Raw genomic sequence first — 17,894 nt, 5'->3', positions numbered from 1 at the left:
AATAGGTATAGATACTTTCATTTGCACTCTAATAATAATAAGTTACAAAGTTTCCGGGGAGGCAAAGGCCCAAGCAAGGCCCAACAGGGCCCAACAAGGCCCAGCTCATCGGCAGGTACCCATCTCCTCAGTCTTATCCCATGGGTCGGACTGGTTTGAGTTTTGAGCACCCATGGTCCGTGGGGCTCACCTAACCCCCGCCGCCCCGCCAACCTACCTTGAGGGGGAGGGGCCCGGCCCTGCCCTGGAGATTCAAGGCTCTGAGGGAATCGATCCTCATAGCGAATTTCGCCCAGCCACACAGCCACAGAGCATGGATGGTTCCCCCCTAAAAAAGGCCGGCACGAATTACCTCCAGCCAACCAGCCAGCTCCCTCTCCTGGCCCTAAATCCACATCCATTTCTCCCCTTCCCCTCCTCTAACTACTACTGCGTAGAGAACTATTTCCCCTATTTCCCCCCTCCCTTCCGCTTTCCCCTCTTTGTTAGTATGTATGTACTGTACATGTATGTACCTGTACCTGTACCTGTAAGTTACTTTGTCTGGACCTGTACACGGCAACATGCTCATCCGGTACAAAAATTGCCCAGTTCCTTGCACAACTGCCCACTCAAGCCTAGCCTAGTTCCTTCCCCTGGATTCGCCGCCAGTCGACATCATCATCAGCATCATCACTCAACCTTCGCGGGCCACCTGGACCATTCTCCTTTCCACCATCCGCAAAAAGGGGGGGGACGAGAGTTCTTGTATGTATGTATGTATGTATGTATGTATGTATGTATGTATGTATATATGTACATGTACGTATAGATACAACTCCTCGCCTCGCTTCTTCTAATACAGACACGGGCTTTCTTCCCGAAACAAAACCTGGTGGGTGTGATAACTGGAGTTTACGGGCATTATATAGGAGATTTCGCCCCCCTAATCCTCCAGAAAATCGAAAATCCCTGTTTGAGGCACGGTACATATACATTCTTTGTACTGTACATACATCTATCTACCTACCTTGTACAGAAGCATCATGGTTGAGTTTGTAGTAGGTGCATACATACAAAATCTGCGGCTTTCTTTCCACACATCTCTATCGAGGTAAAAGGGGGGTTATGAATATAGCTAGGTTGCTCCGTCCAGGACCTGCGGCTCATGGGCTCACGGCTTCTTCTTCTTCTTCTTCTTCTTCCTCTTCTTCTTCGTTTGAGTCTATTTTCGGTTTGTCGCTAATTTTCATTCGCTGACCAAACTCCTTTTCTTCTTTTTTTGCTTTTACCATTCGGCGACTGACGAAGGGGAACAAGTCCCAATAATAACTACCTAACCCACCCCTGTGCCTTTTCTTTGAATTCCCACAAATGAGCGTCAAGGCATGTGTTTTGTGCCTTTCTTTTGAACCTGACTAAATCGATTTGGACCCTTTGCTCAAATTCTGACTCTGGCTCATCGAAAGTCTGGATCCTGTTCCCCCCCCCCCCCCCGTACTGCTTTTCCAGCTATTGATAGGCACAGGCACGGACGGAATGCTATACTTGTAACATACATATAGTAAAGGATATTAACCCTATAAAGATAGATACATACATCATGGATGAGTTTTTATGGTAGAGGCCGTTCAAATAGAATTCCTTTCAATATAGAAAGAAGCCAAACGAGTTTCGGTGTAAATTCTCTGATAATTAATAATGATTGATGAGATGTTATGTTTCCCCGCCGCAGCTCCAGCAGCAACCACCCGCCCAGAGCCCCCCACCATGGCTAGCCGGGTGGTCCCTGATGTATGTATAGTATGTATGTCATCACATCTCCCTCGCTGGCAAATCGTCCGGCCTGCATCATGCCGATACACGTCGATGAAACAACCTGCCAGGTACCTCTGAAGTAGCCCTCCGTATCGCTCTAGTTTCTGGTATACATACTACAATACCCGCCCTTGCTTGGTCTTGTACTGGTTCAGCCGCTGCTGCTTCTGCTGCTGCTGGGGGAGTGTTGTGTGTTGTGTGTCTTGTTTCTTGGTCTTGGTCTTGTCTTGGACTTCTGTAACTTTTCCTGTAAGCCTCCTCTTTTTCCCCCGTCGTCGCCGCCGCTAGCAACCACCATCATCATCATCATCAACACCACCACCACCACCACCACCACTATCATCAGCACGACCATCTTCAGCTCCCACCCTTACCTGCCACCAACCATCTTCTCTGCCTCTTTTTTTTCTTCCATCTTCTCTGGGACCCACAAACCAGCATCACTATCACATCACATCATCATTATCATCCTCCTTCTGCTCCGCAGGAGATCTTTCCCACGCCCCCTTCCGCCGCGCTCCCGCCCTTTCCTTCACAAGCCTTCCCCCTCTCTTCTTAATCCAACGGGGACGTTGAGCCGTCTCTGTTTGACTTGCATATTACCTTTATCTTTCCTCCCTCATCCATAAATAAAATCTGTCCCGCCCGTGAGAAAAGCGCGACAGAAAGCCTGAGAGAACCGGTTCCCTAACCCTTATCGACTCGTCGAGACTTCACTGTTCAGCCTGGTCAACCCCCGAACCAACCTGTTCCTCTCTCGTGTCCCCTGCTGCGCCCGCCCACAGTACGATTATCCTCCAATCCTTTCCCGCCTCGTTCCTGGAATTCATCCACCCTCGACCGTTTGACAAGCTCTTCCCCCGACGACAACAGCAACCACAACAATAACGGCGATTACGGAATCCTGAATTCAACGGATGCATCAGCACATCTTATATTCCTCCATCTGACTATTCGCGCGATCTGATCGCCCTTTTACCGTCTAGGTCTCCCTACGACAATACTCCCGCTGGTCCCCATACCTTCCCTCTTCTTTCTCACCCAGTCTTACCTGCCCCTGTCCGTTCGTCGACTATATTGGACGACTGAGAGGTGTCCTGGCTTTGGGGTGCTGAGACCATATCCGATTCAACTTACCAACCACCACCGCCTCTGACGTTTCTCGCCGGAAATAGAACGAGCTAAACATCGGGTTATCCTTTTCAACCTACTATTGAGTGGTGAAAAAGAGGCTCTTTTCCGTTTTATTTTGGTTTATGAATAGTTCTGAACCCAGTCCTGGATAGAATAAACCAAGTCCTGCTTCTCCAACACGAGGTGTGAGCTGCACGTTCGTACAGAACCTTGCTTTTCAACAACCTGAGCACACCGCGACGGGTGACAGCGACGCAATACAGGCGAATAATCCTTTACAATTATATCAAAAACTGTGGGTGGCTTCGGTTCTTCGTCGTGGTGAGCTGATATCCGGCGCATCGCGACGACTTCGCTATCATGTCGTCTTTTCTTCCTGTTAACTCGGCTCCTGCCTTTACACCAGTAAAGATGGATGGCACAACTGCCACTCCCAAGAACTCTTCCTCCCCTCACCTTGATCCGTCGAAGACGTCTTCCACCCAACCTTCCGCCTCGTTATCCAGCGGAACAGCAGATCACGAACGAGATAGCGGGTATGGAACTGTGAATGGCGAATCTGAGAAGCGATCCATTAGCAGTCCCCGTGTCTCGAATGCCGCCTCTACAGGCAGCCCCGGTCGAACACATAGTCGGGAGGGCTCATCGGTTCGGTCTTCCGTGCCTGAAGATAATCCTGGGGCGGAGTCCGATGCAGATCAGGAAGGAGGTTCTGAAAATGGCGCAGAAATGGGCGAGAGCGCTCCCCCGTCGAAAAAGAAGAAGGGCCAGCGTTTCTTTTGTACAGATTTCCCACCGTGTACATTAAGTTTTACGAGAAGCGAACACTTAGCGCGCCATATAAGGTCTGCTCTGAATAATCTCCCCCTTTTTATCCAACCATAATGTCTAATACGTTTCAATATAGGAAACATACCGGAGAACGTCCCTTCCAGTGCCATTGTTCACGGCGATTTTCGCGCCTTGATAATCTACGACAGCATGCTCAAACAGTACATGTGAACGAGGACATCCCTGGAGACTCCCTCGCTGCGCAAGGAACACGGTTTCAGCGCCAAATTCGAACTGACCGCGTCAGGCCTCCGGGTAGAAATCGTGCTGGTACAGTGGGTAGCCAGGGAGGGCATAGTCGAGGCCATAGCAGGAATCTATCAACTTCAAGTATTGGGTCGACAATGTCTACTTACAGCCAATCTCAGGAAATTCGCCGGCGCCCGCCGCCTCTGATGATGGCTGGTGATGGTGCTGCTAGAACCAGGTTGTCACTTGAGAGTATGAACGAGCCTCCAAGGACGCCTCCCGCTCAAATCCACGCGTTCCCTACTCAGTCACCTAGTAGCGCTTTGTTTACACCTGCTTCAGCTACTTATCCCGCCGGAGATGGAGGACCCTATTACTATGGGTCCCCGTCTTCGGCGACTTCAGGTTTCTGGGCCGAACGGGGTTCCGGCCGTCGTTTGTCATTTCCTTCAGGAACGCGGCCATTTGAGCCTACGAATACGTATCCACCGGCGTTCCCCAGACCTTTGGCACCATCTACTTCGTCGTATTCTAATAGTGGAAGTATATTCGGAAGCCCGAACGCTCCACACACGCCGCGGGATGACTCGAATATGTCCTCAGCAGAAGCAGATTGGCGGAGAAGGACATGGCATCCATCCACGCATACAGGCTTCGGCCGTCCCGTGAGTAGTGGGTTGTGGTTCAACCAACCGGCCGAAAGACCGCAGCCTGGCTTCGGGGCCAATCCTCCCCCTCGCCTACCTGGAATTGAGAGTTTTGACCAGGTCCAACAGCGCCCCTCGACCCCACCAAGGCGAGAGCCGACGCCTATGCAAATTGACAGACCTTTGACATCTTCTAATGCAGCCCCTGCCTTTGCTCCGACCTTCAACACTCAACTGCCTACTGCTCGACCACCACCTCCTATTTCTGGGCCTGGTCACCGACGAGGCCATGTTTCATTTGACATGTCCCTCCACCAGAACCTCACGAAACTTGACATACGTGGCAATACAGCCTCAAATATGGATGCTTCGCATTGGAGCCAGCAGACGATTGGGGAGTTACGGGATGTTGCGTCACGGCCGTTTGGTTCCTTCCAGCGGCAACCCGTCGAGCCGACGATACATCGAATCCCAGATGCATCCAGGCCTCCTGAACAACCTGCCACTAGTTCAAACTCTAATGGCCCCACGACTCCGACCCAGAACAAGAGACATGGATGGTACAATGGTCCTCTCCCAGCTTCTACGTCAACCAACCAGCCCGCCAATCCATCCCCTGAGGATTCAAGCAGTAGTGAAGGCGTAGCAACACCATCGGCCTCCGCGCCTGAATACCACCCCGCCATAGTACCTAGTCATGATGATATCGAAAGGCATCATTCGCATGTCCAAACTGAACCTCCCAATAATGTAAGTCAACACTGCTACGTTTTTGTTTTGCTGGGAAAGTTTTTGAGGCTTTAATTTATTAATTCGTTTGTGGCAGGCTTGTGCTCCCCAGGCGCCTCGGGCCGCTAATAATAATTCCTATCCTGTACATTCCAATCCAGAGTCACGACATGTGTTTTACTCGGGAAATTCCAACCATCCCGCAGGTGGAATGGCCCGTTTGGAGGCCCTTGTGGCAGTTGCAACCAGCGAAGACAAGGGTGCGGGCAGGTTCATTTAAATTACGCTCGGTTCAGGATATCCACCATTATGATGAACTAACCTCCTCCACGGAGTTTCTCCTTATTTCCTCCATTCGGTACATATTAATTTTTATGCTCAGCAATTCTCCAAAAAGCATCACGATTGCATCAGGGGATAACATCCCGTTAACTTTTCCTCTGGCTCTCTTATTCCTATTCACGACCGAAAAGAGACACGAAACAAAAACAGCTCCAATTGCTGGAATACGGCCGCGGTTTTGAGAAAGCTATTATATATATTTCTCTCCACTCTACGAACATTCACGACGTAACGACCTACCATACCATATATACACAGGTGGAGGCATTCTTTTGTTTTGCGTTTGCGTTCGACTTTCGTATCCTTCTTCCTTTTGTTTATCCATTAGCTCTTCTGCAGTTGTGACCGATGAACATAACAAGTGCACAGAGGGCCTTTACGGAAGTTATTTCCTGCTTTTCCGTCACCCTGGTTTTGGATGTTCTTATTTCCTTGTCTTTATTGGCGGCTGATCACGGTTGTCCTTGTTGGTTTTCTCACATATAGAGATAACCAATTTTTTGATATCCGTCTCTTTGTAACTCATGCGACCCTCGTTGCTGTTGGATCTTTTACGTTTTCCGCTTTGCCCTTTTTAAAACATTTTAAGCTGTCGTCTGTCAGGGCTGCTTGGATGGTGAGAGAATCAATGAATTCCCCTCGCAGACAGAGAGCGGCCTTTGTCAGCCAACGTTTGCCTTTCCCACCAGGAATTTGAAGCTTTGGGACCGCAGGACGAAAGGCACGATTTTGGATTTCGCCTATTAATGCTTCTGAGCACCTTGAAGTATTTCTTCGCTCCGCTGTTGCAACTTCCCTGTTTCCCTTTTTTCCCAACCCCATCCTTCTCCGTCGCAGCTTTTCATTCCTCCCACTTTTTTGTTTTTTTGTTTTTTCGTCTCCTTTTTCCTCGTTTTCGTTTTGGGAAAAACATTCGCGGAATGACTTGACGAGCAAGTTATGATTTTGCATTAGAAAAATATGTCCTTCAATGACTCTTTAACGCTCCTTGATGTTTTCAATGCCTTTTATGTCCTCTGTCTCTCCTTTTTCCCCCACCACCGCTCATCCCCCCATTTCCCCCCCCTTTCTGCTTCTTTTGGTCGAGAGCTAGGTTTCTTTTTCCCTTTCGTAGTTGCTCCTCTACTTCTAGCTACCGCCTATGCCTCTTACCATTTATGCTTCTCCTCTCATTTTCCTCGTTACTCTACTCTTTGATGTTATAATTCTTCCCTTTTACCCTGTGAGTCCGCCCTTTTTAATTCTTTCTTGGTATTACTATTGGGTATTGATTTCTATTTATATTGCCATTGTAGTTTCATTGTTATATTTGACCTTCACGGATGCTCTCTTTCCTAACTACTTTTGTTATTTGATGATTTAACTTCTTCTGGTTTCATGTTTCATTTTTCATGACTGATGTTCTAATGTTTATGGCTTTTTATGGCTCTCTTAGTTTTTATGTTTCTTATTTTTATGTTTCTTATTTTGTTACTTTTCAAATATTGAAATGTATGTATGTATGCATGTATGTATTTACATATTGTATCTATCTAATTATCTTCAATGCTTTGGCAGCAATATCACTTTACTCCAGTTAAAACAATCTCCTTTCTTTTGCATGTTTTCTCACATTTTACTGTTTTATTTCTTTTCTTTCTTTTTATTTCAAGTTGACAAATGATGATTATGAGCAGCTGAAATAATAGTATTAACTTGCTTATATACACGTACATAATATCAACCCTATTTATGAAATACAATGTGGGGAAATGAGTGTGCGCAGTAATATACACCTTTATCCATTATTAACAATTGAATTTGATATCTTCAGCAAGATTTTAGACAAGGTGTTTGCTGCTGTCAATTGTTCTACTTCTCTTTCTTTCTCTATGCTGTTGTCTTTCTTCTTTTTCCCCTTCTTTCTCCTGTCTTGAAAATGCAATCTTTGTTTAATCTTTGTTTTATCAAAGACATTTATTGTTTCACTCTTTGTACGTGAATCCGTGAATCCCTTTGTTGCTTACTATGTAAGTTACTTCTTTTCTCACAAAAAAAAAAAAAAGCCCTCCTCGTCGCAGAGTACGGTTTTTGTTAAAACCGACTCATGAACTCTACATCAATGACTGAATTGTCTATCCCTCTCTCCTTTGTTTCTTCCTCTTTCAATATCCTTGTTTAAAGCCCTTTGGTTTCAATAGTCATGGCTTCCTTCCCTTTCTTTCAGGGGGGATCGAGTATGGGATTGGGGGATGAGGAGTGGTACTGTACGTTTACAATGAGCTGTGTTATTAAGGCACATTGACTCGGTTGTTAAGGGGCAACCCCAAAACGAGGGGTTTGAAGGGAGGTGAAGAAAGAAGGTAGTGAAGAATAGTGGAGGAAGAGATTACTAAAATAGGTGTGCAGTGAGAGATATTAAGGTGAGAGTGATGTCTCTTTGCGCTCTTGTTCTCTTGTTTGTTCTTCTCTTGGTGCTTCTTCCTCCTCCTCTTCGCTTTTTTATTTTGGGGGGTTTAGTGATTGCTTTGGGATTCTATATCTTTTTCACCCAAGTTGGACACCCTATTTGCCTTTATACCAAACGTCATACGTATATATCTCTACGGATCTGATTGTGCTTAGAACTAGCCATATTCACTTTGTTCAAAGTATGCGATTCGCTCGCTGTTATAGATTGCCAAAGCTCTTTTGTCTTTAAAAGGGATTTCCGCGTTTTGGATCATTGTTACTCGCAGGTCACATTTATACTGCTTCTCCGACCGTTATACTTTGACTCTGGCTTCGTTAGTTCTTAAGAGGGCCATACAGACCCATGAGCCGACTGGTAAACTATTTCAGCATTTCTCTACCGCTCTCTCTCAGAGCCGGTACGCGCGAGACATAAAAGGAAAAAAGAAAAAAGAAACGGAAAGCCGATCTCCAAACCCACCTGTCCGCTCAAACATGTCACAGAAACGTCGGCCAAGGAGGCTGAGGACACACGCAGCAGGATCAAAGACGATTATTGGAGCCAAACAACCTGCCGATAGCAGTCCACACGACAGCCAGACACCCTCAAAATATTTGAAGGTCACGAAATCTATGAGCAGATACAGTTTGCAGCAGACTGGTGAATGTGGGTTAGCTGTCAATGACCGGACTAGCGGGGAGGAATGGGAGTGGAGTGAGCTTGTGGACGAGAGTGAATGGAAGGAATATGAGGAAATTGCCGCCTCGCCGACGAGTGAGGAGAAGGAGTTGGGGAATAGGGCAATGATCAAGCTTGACTGTGAGCTATCTCGATGCGTGGTTTGCGAATGCCTTCGCGGCCATTCCCCCTGCTTAAAGAAAAGAAAGGGGTCATTTGTCCCACTTTCCCGTTTTGAGGTATAGCTAACAGAGTCGTCTATCGCGGTGGTAGTGTTTGCCGATATAGAATGGAGTAAAAACGCAAGGCCGATAAGGACGCGGCGAACCGAACCAGATGATGGTGGCGGGGCCGGGCCGAGCGGCTCACGGAGACAGAGCCAGGAACCTCCTACCACGGAGCAATCCTCTGCCGAACAACATAGCTCAAGTTGTCAGGATATCCATTCAATGCCCGGAGAACCTGGGGAGGCATCACAGAACAGCCAGCCAGGAGTAGAAGGCAGCAGTGTGATACCCAGCATAGAGGAACCGCGATCCACAACGTCCCCAGCAAAACGCCTTCTGATGAGAATAAGAACCTGGGCTGGAGAAAACCCTCTTTCTAAAACAAATCTCCGTCCTAGATTAACGGATAAGTTCCCTTCTTTTCCTTTCCCGACTAGGCCCGGGAGGAGAAAAGAGGCTCTGTTTCTGGAAGATGGAGTGCGAAGACCAAGGCGCGCGGTGACGTCGTCTCGGCCGATAGCTCCTACGCGAGCAAGTGCGCGGCTGCGTCAGGAGTCAGCATCCCATCGTGGAAGACGAACCCAGCACTGATGGTGGGAAATGATGGGCCACGGGGAACTACACCCGCTGCAAATGAAGCAGCGCCAGCAGCCGGCCCCGGGGAAAATGTGCCAGTACAAAGGGCTCCTGGTCGGCGGCCTGAGGTGGATAGGAATAAAGTACCGGCAAGATGAAATCCTGGTGATTTTTTTTTGAGCTGGGGGGGCTTGCATGGCTCTATCTGTTATTTTGCTGAAGAGGATGGATAGTAAGTTAGATAATAGTAGGCGAGAGGGAAGAATGGAGTAGGGTTCATCGGTGGTATGAAAATCTTGGGGGGAGAATGGGATGGACTTTGTTTGTCTATTATTATTCTTGGTGTTTGGATGGAGCTAGTTTGATTGGATATCGTAAAAATATATAATAACTATGAGCAAATGCCAATTTTTTCACTCAACATCACACTCATCTTCTTGCTTTAGGGTTTTGCTGGGTTTGCGATGTTGTTTCATCGCCAAGCAAGCGCATCTCTTTTTGTCGACTTTATTTGGGAGAATCTGACTAGATTATTTGGTTTTTCGAATGGCTACATATATTGAAGGATGGATATAAAATTGCAGGAATTCTTCCGCTGATGCGAAGCAATGAAGGTGCGGTGGTGTGGCGGTCACATCTTAAGTGGGGCTGGGCTGATTAGGCTCATCCACGTGAGCGCGGTTCGGCCCGACAAAACTTAATTTGTGACGCTAGCATAAAGTTATACTATCTTGTGAAGATTTTTCCAAGCTCTGCTCAACTGTAGCTATATTTGAAAACACTTTGGCAAGATTCTTCGAGCTGGTTTCTGTTCATCTTGGTCCGAATCTCGTATCTTACTGTACTCCTGCTCCCGAGCTCAGGTGTTATTTAAAACTACGATACGGAAGTCCAACCAACAGCGTAGCATCTAAATCGAGATTAATTTGGCTTCAAGAACCTTTAGATTTTTTGTGTGACAGCAGATTGCGCTACTTTGAGTTAGTTTCTTCAGCGGTGCTACTTTGATCTTTTTTTAACCTGTCACAAAGGGCGGCCGCGTTTTGGACCAGAAGCACCATTTACCGCGAGAAGGCTGGGTTCGCTGAAGATCTCAGAATTGACATTAATTTTGCGGAGTAAATGGGCTCATTGTTGTCTTAAATAAGTCAGAGTATCTGTAAATATTTCAAGTCTTCTACATTGGCAAGCCATCGGCTTTGAGAGTCGTACGGGATGGACTTTCATCGTGAGAGCGCTTCTACTCTTCTACTTGCTAGCAATGCAGACAGTTCCACAACAACAAGATCCCTGGGCATGTCAACGATGCGTTTCCAATTTCAATCACTCTCACTGAAAAACCAGAGCCTATCGCAAGTTCGAGCAGTTCAAAATTTGTGGTGGGTTCGTGCCCAACTTCTATAGCTACACACTTGCCAAACACAAGTGGTCTGATGCCTGATCTGAATGCTTCTCACATAATTTCTTTGTTTCCCTGTACATTTAGACCGAAAACTGGGTAGAACTATATAGAAGCCTGTAGTCGTTATTTTTCCCACACCCAAAAATTCAAGAATAACATCTTAGAAGAGTAGTTAACTGAACCAGTGCTTCTATTCCCGTACCGGCAGGAGTTTTGCGTCGAGCTTAATCTAAAGGGCAAAGGTTACTACAGGTAGTGTTGGATAGACGTAAGCAAACGCTGCAAACGATAATCACGTGATTGAAAGTGCAAACAAGCCAAACACCCTCATCAGCTTCTGAAAAAGAGCCGCGTCCGCCCAAGAGACGTATATCAAAAGAATATGGATAGTCTTGCCTTCATTCCCGGTTGGATTTAACCAGTTCCACGTTCTTCCGTTTTCACACAACATTTATATCCTCGTCTATACTGATTTTTTGTTAAGGAAGGTGTCTTATATGCAACAATGATGCGGCGCCCTTGATCCTTTCAAGTTCTCTCTTCTCCATTCACCTAGTTTGATTCGGCTCCGCACTCGATCTCCCTCACAAGCTCATGAAACTCATTCATCCTGCCCAATAAATTGACCTCTTCCGCTACGAAACCTAACTGAACTTTGTTTCGGTTTTCGATCACCGCGAAGAACATGTTTACATTTACCCCTTTGCTCGGGGCGCAATCATCAAGCTCGAGAGCTGTTCAGTCAATTCTAGAGCTCGATGGTGGAGTTAAGATTCTGGTTGATGTCGGTTGGGATGAAAGTTTTGATGTATCCGCCCTTGCGGAGCTGGAAAAGTAGGTTTCTCCTTGTGTACCTCATATGAAAGACGATTGTAGGAGGCGATATATCACCTAGTTTTCCATCTTTCTAACCTCAGCTTCCTCCCTGCGAGCGCGATTAGACAAGTCCCCACTCTTTCGCTCGTTCTTCTGACCCATGCAACGCCCTCTCACATTGGTGCATTTGCACATTGCTGTAAACACTTTCCTTTATTTACTCAGATCCCCATTTATGCAACCAGTCCAGTCATTGCCCTAGGCCGTACACTTCTTCAAGAGCTTTATGCTTCCGCACCGCTTGCTGCTACCTTTTTACCGAAAGCTACATCGGGGGATTTATCTCCGCCTTCACCGGTACCCAAGAGAGCTACGCGTTCAGCTGATACTACAAATGTCGACCATGACGAGCCCCCCGGTATACTTTTACCTCCCCCCACGTCAGAAGAGATTGCCCGATATTTCTCACTCATTCATCCCCTGAAATATTCCCAGCCGCACCAACCTTTGCCGTCCCCGTTTTCTCCTCCGCTCAACGGCCTGACCCTCACGGCGTATAACGCTGGCCATACAGTTGGAGGTACCATATGGCATATTCAACATGGTATGGAATCAATTATATACGCTGTCGACTGGAACCAAGCAAGAGAGAACGTTATTGCCGGGGCAGCCTGGTTTGGAGGTTCGGGTGCAAGTGGGACAGAGGTCGTTGAGCAGCTGAGGAAGCCGACTGCGTTTGTCTGCAGTACAAGGGGAGGGGACAAACTGTCGCTTTTAGGCGGGAGAAAGAGAAGGGATGATCTTCTCTTGGATATGATTCGGAGCAGCTTCTCCAAAGGCGGAACGGTTTTAATACCCACCGACACCAGCGCGCGAGCCCTTGAGTTGGCATATGTTTTGGAACACGCGTGGCGAGAATCGGCAGAGACGGCAGACGGGGCGGACCCCTTGAAAAGCGGGGCACTTTATCTAGCCGGAAAAAAAGCTCATGGAACAATGCGACTGACACGAAGTATGCTTGAATGGATGGACGAGGGCATTGTCCGTGAATTCGAGGCTGGCCATGGTGATCCTGTCGCTGTCAGCGGTAAAGGCCGCCAGGACGGCCCGAGTCAGCGAAATCCGTTAACGGGTATGCCAGATAAACGAGGCGATGGTGCATTCAAAGCTCTCGGTCCATTTACGTTCAAGTATCTTAAAATCGTGGAACGCAAGGCCAAACTTGACAAGATACTAGGATCAAACACGCCTAAAGTAATTTTAACATCTGACACATCACTCGATTGGGGATATTCTAAGCATGTCCTTCAAAATATAGCAACCGGATCTGAGAATCTTGTTATTTTGACAGAGTCATTCTCAGTTTCTGCTAATAAGGAAATGATGGACGACGGACGTTCTACGACCTCGCTGGCTCATGAGATATGGTCGATTTATGAAGAACGAAAGGACGGAGTTGCATTAGAAAAGGCCCCTAGCGGAGAGCTTCTGGAGCAAGTCCACAGCGGCGGGAGGATGCTAACCGTCACCGATGTTGAGAAAGCTCCTCTGGATGCCAATGACTTACTTGTCTATCAGCAGTACCTAGCAACAAGAAGGCAATTGCAGAACACTACACAGGGAAGGGGAGACTCTGGATTAGAAACCGCGGCCGATCCACTTGATGATGGGTCCAGCTCGTCCTCTTCCGAGGATTCAGACTCAGAACAACAAGGCAAAGTGCTAAACTTTTCGGTTTCTCTCGCTCATTCCAATAAGAATAAATTAGGCTTAAGCGATGCCGACTTGGGAGTAAATATTCTCCTACGACGAAAGCATGTTCATGATTACGATGTCCGTGGTAAGAAGGGCAGAGAACGGATGTTTCCCTACGTTGCTCCAAGAAAACGTGGAGACGAGTACGGCGAGTTTATACGTCCAGAAGAATACCTAAGAGCTGAGGAACGCGAAGAAGCCGAAATGCAAACAAAGCGTGGTCCAGATGGCCGTATTCAAACGAGGCCTGGTCAGAAGCGAAGGTGGGGCGATGTCAACGCCAACGGAAATCAACCGGCAATCGTTTCAAATAAACGGCAACATGTATCGTCTGGCTCCCGAGATTTACAAGATGCCAACGCAGAATTAGCACTTCCTAGTGGAATTGGCGCTATCAGCACCGAAGATGCAAGTGCATCTGAAGAGGAAGCTGAAGAACAGCCCGTCGAGGGGCCTTCCAAGGCTACATTTACTTATTCTACCCTGGAGCTGAATGCTCGTATCGCCTTCGTAGATTTCTCTGGGTTGCATGACAAGCGTAGCTTGGAAATGCTCATCCCACTCATACAACCTAGAAAATTAATATTGACCGCAGGTCTCAGGGAAGAAACATTGGCCCTCGCCGCTGAATGTCGGAATCTATTAACAGGGAAGGCCGCCGTAGACCTAGGGCCGTCTAGTCAAGCTGCTGTTGACATATTCACACCGGTGATTGGTGAAACAGTTGACGCCAGCGTGGACACAAACGCCTGGATGGTTAAGCTAAGCAGTGCTTTGGTTAAACGGCTCAAGTGGCAAAACGTCAGAAGTTTAGGGGTTGTCGCTCTCACAGGAGAATTACGAGCACCAGAACTTACGGCTGCTGATGAAGATGCCCCAGAGGTGTCTCAAAAGAAGCAAAGGTTGTTACCGGACAATGCTCCTAGCACTGGAGGGAATGAACAAAAGCAACTGGTTCCTAGCAAGAACGCTCTCCCACTTCTAGATGTTCTACCGGTCAAAATGGCTGCGGCAACAAGATCCGTGACTCGAGCACTTCACGTTGGGGACCTCCGGTTAGCCGATCTTCGCAAACTTATGCAATCTTCAGGCCATACCGCGGAATTTCGTGGTGAAGGCACGCTTTTAATTGATGGGTTTGTTGCTGTGCGGAAATCTGGGACAGGGAAAATTGAAATTGAAGGCGCCGCTCAATCCGCGCTGTCTAACCCTTCGGCTTTGAAGAGTGAAGGGAGTTTTCTAGCAGTCAAGAGGAAAATTTATGAAGGCCTGGCAATCGTTGCAGGTGGATAAATCATTTTCCTTTTCTCCAGTCATTTACCAGAGGATCCCATTTTTATTTTATTTTTAAAGTTTTTCCCCCCGTTTTACGTTGTTCTTGGTCTCGTGTGTTTGATATCCAAACATGATTCTCGAGATCCAAAGGTGTTCCCCATTGAATTATTATTTATTAACAACGTGTTTTATTATATGCTGTTTTGTTGTTATTGGCTTTCTCATTCACAGAACAACCAGGGGTTTGTCCTGCTCACAAAGAGATTTCTTTCTTGTATCAGATTTTACCCTTTTCACTTTTTGATACAAGTCAATCTGTGAGGATAAAGAAGCTCTCTCTGTACAGTGTTTTGATACTTCTGTGGGTGAAGATGCCCACTTGCCAAATACTTGTCTTATCACCTATTGCATTGGTTGTGAAGTTCAAGTTGTGTTTGCAAGAGCTCAATCATGATCTCCATGAAGACTATAAATATCCATACGTTCCTCTTTCCCTAGCGCCGTGCTTCTTACCTTTTTTTTCCTCGAGATCAAGAAGAGTCGGTTCATACAGTGTACAAGCTTGCTACATCTATACTTCCCTTGATACTATTATAGGTTGGTTCCCTGGTGTCCTGGGGCGCCCCTTCGATGAACTTTACTTACATAAATAGCCATCCTCTTTATTGCCTGTCCCGAGGTGGCACATATATTCCCACGTTCTATAATGGCCGAAATCCGCTATTTAACTATGGATGGACAACCTCCGAATGGAGGAATGCCACCGAACATGGGGGATTTTCCACCAGTGCAGCCCCCACCATTTCCTGTGCCAGTATTTCCAATGGTTTTACCAGGACCTACTCCACAACCACCTCCTTTACAAGCACCTCTCCAAGCATTTTTTGGCCCAGCACTGTTCTCTCCAGGTATGGGCTCCTACACCCTCTCCAACTAGTCTATCGCCTTACCTAATGTCCACGCAGTCCCCGCTCCCGACATGTTTCATTTCCAACCCCAACAAGCGCAGCAGTTTTCTATGCAGGTACCTGTAGCCCAAGCGGCTGCTACACCCCCTGCAGCCCTTGTTGCTCCCGTTCCTTTTCCCGTTCCCGTTCCCGCTGCCCCTGTCACCCCTGCCGCTCCCTCAGGCCCCAGCTTCCAAAACCCCCACGGCGGTAATATTCCGGGTACAGACGACCAACCACTGGTTCTATCTGGAGGACATGGGTATCTATTCCCTCCCAAGAACACGACCATCCATCTATTCCGCTGCACAACATACTACCCTTGGGATTCACAAGATGGAATTATCGAGTTCGTGACGTACCAGGCTCCTACGAATATGACCGTGGCGGACCTTATTAGACAAGTATGCCCTCAAGGCGATGATATAAAGGGCCGCGGAGTCGTCGAATGCCAGCAAGCGGTCAACGGGGGTGCGACCGTTTTTACTAGGGGTGAAGAATATTTCATTGGAGAAGGGAAAGGAGAAGCTCAGGCCATGAAAGACAGGGTAGGCAAAACTCTTGCACAAGTTGGATGGAATGAACACCGGAAGGCAAATGCAAACCCAGTTTGGCTTGCCAGCTCCATCAGCTTTTACTAGGCTTCTATTTTGACCTTTCTTTTCGTTACTTTTATTATTATGTGTTATTTTTATTTTTATTATTTATTATTTATATTTTGTTTTAACTGTCTACGAGCCTAGCAGACTCTGAAGCGTGGAGTTAGGTTACCTGGTTTCACATTTGGAATTCTTTGATTTATTGTCTCTCCAGGTTGTAAAAATATGTTGTCCACTGTGTTTCTCTATGCATCATTTTGCCAACAGTTCTCTAACATGCCCCTGATCTAACTTGACTGACTTTGCTCTTTTTTTTTCTTGTTTTTTTTTTTTTTTTTTTTTTTTTTTTTTTTTTTGGTTTCATGTTATTTTCTGTGTCCTGCGTATAGTTATATGTCATGTTATGATGTTATTGCAGATTTTAACTCTGCGTTGGCTGTCTTTGTTGGGTTCTTTGTGTTCTATATTTGTCCGGCGGGCAACCCACTCCAACGCTGTATACTACTTCTATATTAGCCTGAAAATCTGGGACAACAATTCTGATATTTATCGAAAGCCTTACACTATTGTTTTATTTCATAAATTTCATATAGCAATGGTATTATCTTCAAGATTTTGGTTCAGGGGAAAAAGAGAGCCTTATGATATGACAACCCCTTTAAAAATGGTCTCTGTATTGAATCTAGAGGGTGGGTGAAAAGAAAACCTGTCGCATCGGCGTTCTTTATCTTCTTCTTATATAGTTTGTCCCCTCTATGTCCTGTGTAACTTCCTCAACCCAGTGTTCCCAGCTTCCTTTATTCACAGCCCCACGAGACCCATACTCGAATAATGGATACCTATGAGCATATTTGTTCTCGCTATTGCTTCTAAGTAAGCTCCGAAGCTCCGAAGCTCCGAAGCCTTGATGAGCAGAAGCCTCGCCTTTTACGCAGCTAGTTTGCTTCATGTCGGCCCCGAAATCCTTCCTTACAGCTGCTTCGTCTGCTTCCTCCGATTTCAACTCCCAGGGTCCAGCACGATACCCACGGTTATTCAATCTCAAAAAACTATTGACTAAACAACCCGCCATCATAGCCGATAGCTCTAGCTGCCTTCTCACGAACGTAGTCAAGAGCTCAGGGCTTTAGGGATATGTCGTATTTGGGCGGCACAAAATCTCTTCATGTGTAAGAATCGACCAAGTGAGGCAGACCAAGACGCCCTAGTGAAGCCATTAATAATTAGATAGCTATCGCCTAACGGGCTACGGAGTAGTTAGTTATAAGTTAACTATCACATAGCACAGCGCCGGGAAGAACAAGCCACTCAAAACCAACCAGTGTGCATCAGGCTACCAAGCTTCCAGATGAGGTAGTTAACAAACATTCAGGTTGAATCATCACACCTATCCTCCTGTGGACAATGATGAAGCTAAATAATCTAGGGTCTGTTATCCTGACCATTACCTTAACAACCCCTACGTTGTAACTACTCACCTGGAGTATTGAAAAACAAAAACAGAAAAGGGGCGAGTAAC

The 17,894-nt window shown here is 46.8% G+C and overlaps 5 protein-coding genes across 8 annotated transcripts; 4 read left to right on the top strand and 1 right to left on the bottom strand.

Annotated features, from left to right (window-relative positions):
* The first annotated feature begins 390 nt into the window (after positions 1 to 390).
* Positions 391 to 7,694, top strand: BDBG_02466 (C2H2 transcription factor). 4 transcript variants are annotated; one of them, XM_031720805.1, is made up of 5 exons: positions 404 to 529; positions 592 to 2,046; positions 2,508 to 3,776; positions 3,839 to 5,348; positions 5,425 to 7,694. In XM_031720805.1, exons 3-5 carry the CDS (start codon positions 3,292 to 3,294, stop codon positions 5,605 to 5,607), a joined length of 2,178 nt encoding a protein of 725 aa, XP_031577102.1. In that variant the 5' UTR covers positions 404 to 529; positions 592 to 2,046; positions 2,508 to 3,291; the 3' UTR covers positions 5,608 to 7,694. The 4 variants fall into 4 exon arrangements, with proteins under 4 accessions (XP_031577101.1, XP_031577102.1, XP_002627795.1 ...); XM_002627749.2 differs by having other exon boundaries at positions 592 to 3,226; positions 3,343 to 3,776; positions 5,425 to 7,394; XM_031720806.1 differs by having other exon boundaries at positions 592 to 3,226; positions 3,338 to 3,776; positions 5,425 to 6,544.
* Positions 7,695 to 7,733: 39 nt separating this feature from the next.
* Positions 7,734 to 9,961, top strand: BDBG_02465 (uncharacterized protein). The gene is made up of 3 exons (XM_002627748.2): positions 7,734 to 8,919; positions 9,052 to 9,287; positions 9,443 to 9,961. The coding sequence occupies exons 1-3, from the start codon at positions 8,595 to 8,597 to the stop codon at positions 9,737 to 9,739; spliced, it is 858 nt and encodes a 285-aa protein (XP_002627794.1). The 5' UTR covers positions 7,734 to 8,594; the 3' UTR covers positions 9,740 to 9,961.
* Positions 9,962 to 11,668: 1,707 nt separating this feature from the next.
* BDBG_02464 (cleavage and polyadenylylation specificity factor) lies at positions 11,669 to 14,847 on the top strand (the record flags this gene model as incomplete). The annotated part of the gene is made up of 2 exons (XM_031720803.1): positions 11,669 to 11,817; positions 11,925 to 14,847. 2 exons carry the CDS (start codon positions 11,669 to 11,671, stop codon positions 14,845 to 14,847), a joined length of 3,072 nt encoding a protein of 1,023 aa, XP_031577100.1.
* A 688-nt stretch (positions 14,848 to 15,535) lies between these two features.
* BDBG_02463 (uncharacterized protein) lies at positions 15,536 to 16,417 on the top strand (the record flags this gene model as incomplete). The annotated part of the gene is made up of 2 exons (XM_002627746.1): positions 15,536 to 15,737; positions 15,795 to 16,417. The coding sequence occupies 2 exons, from the start codon at positions 15,536 to 15,538 to the stop codon at positions 16,415 to 16,417; spliced, it is 825 nt and encodes a 274-aa protein (XP_002627792.1).
* Positions 16,418 to 17,073: 656 nt separating this feature from the next.
* Positions 17,074 to 17,515, bottom strand: BDBG_16578 (uncharacterized protein). The gene has a single exon (XM_031724505.1). The coding sequence runs from the start codon at positions 17,448 to 17,450 to the stop codon at positions 17,100 to 17,102; it is 351 nt and encodes a 116-aa protein (XP_031577099.1). The 5' UTR covers positions 17,451 to 17,515; the 3' UTR covers positions 17,074 to 17,099.
* Between the last annotated feature and the right edge of the window lie 379 nt (positions 17,516 to 17,894).

This window comes from Blastomyces gilchristii (genome assembly GCF_000003855.2).
Source record: "Blastomyces gilchristii SLH14081 genomic scaffold supercont1.3, whole genome shotgun sequence".
Classification (NCBI taxonomy): Eukaryota; Fungi; Ascomycota; class Eurotiomycetes; order Onygenales; family Ajellomycetaceae; genus Blastomyces; species Blastomyces gilchristii.
Note: the sequence above shows the minus strand (reverse complement) of the source record. Positions and strands in the feature narration are given on the sequence as shown.

What these genes read in the sequence shown, in the direction of transcription:
- BDBG_02465 (XM_002627748.2), top strand. Translation starts at nt 8,595, where the DNA reads ATGTCACAGAAACGTCGGCCAAGGAGGCTGAGGACACACGCAGCAGGA. An exon ending in GGCAATGATCAAGCTTGACT is followed by an intron (nt 8,920 to 9,051) that starts GTGAGCTATCTC and finishes TCGCGGTGGTAG; the next exon opens with TGTTTGCCGATATAGAATGG. An exon ending in CAGGAGTAGAAGGCAGCAGT is followed by an intron (nt 9,288 to 9,442) that starts GTGATACCCAGC and finishes TTTCCCGACTAG; the next exon opens with GCCCGGGAGGAGAAAAGAGG.
- BDBG_02466 (XM_031720805.1), top strand. Translation starts at nt 3,292, where the DNA reads ATGTCGTCTTTTCTTCCTGTTAACTCGGCTCCTGCCTTTACACCAGTA. An exon ending in CACTTAGCGCGCCATATAAG is followed by an intron (nt 3,777 to 3,838) that starts GTCTGCTCTGAA and finishes GTTTCAATATAG; the next exon opens with GAAACATACCGGAGAACGTC. An exon ending in AAACTGAACCTCCCAATAAT is followed by an intron (nt 5,349 to 5,424) that starts GTAAGTCAACAC and finishes CGTTTGTGGCAG; the next exon opens with GCTTGTGCTCCCCAGGCGCC.
- BDBG_16578 (XM_031724505.1), bottom strand. Translation starts at nt 17,450, where the DNA reads ATGATGGCGGGTTGTTTAGTCAATAGTTTTTTGAGATTGAATAACCGT.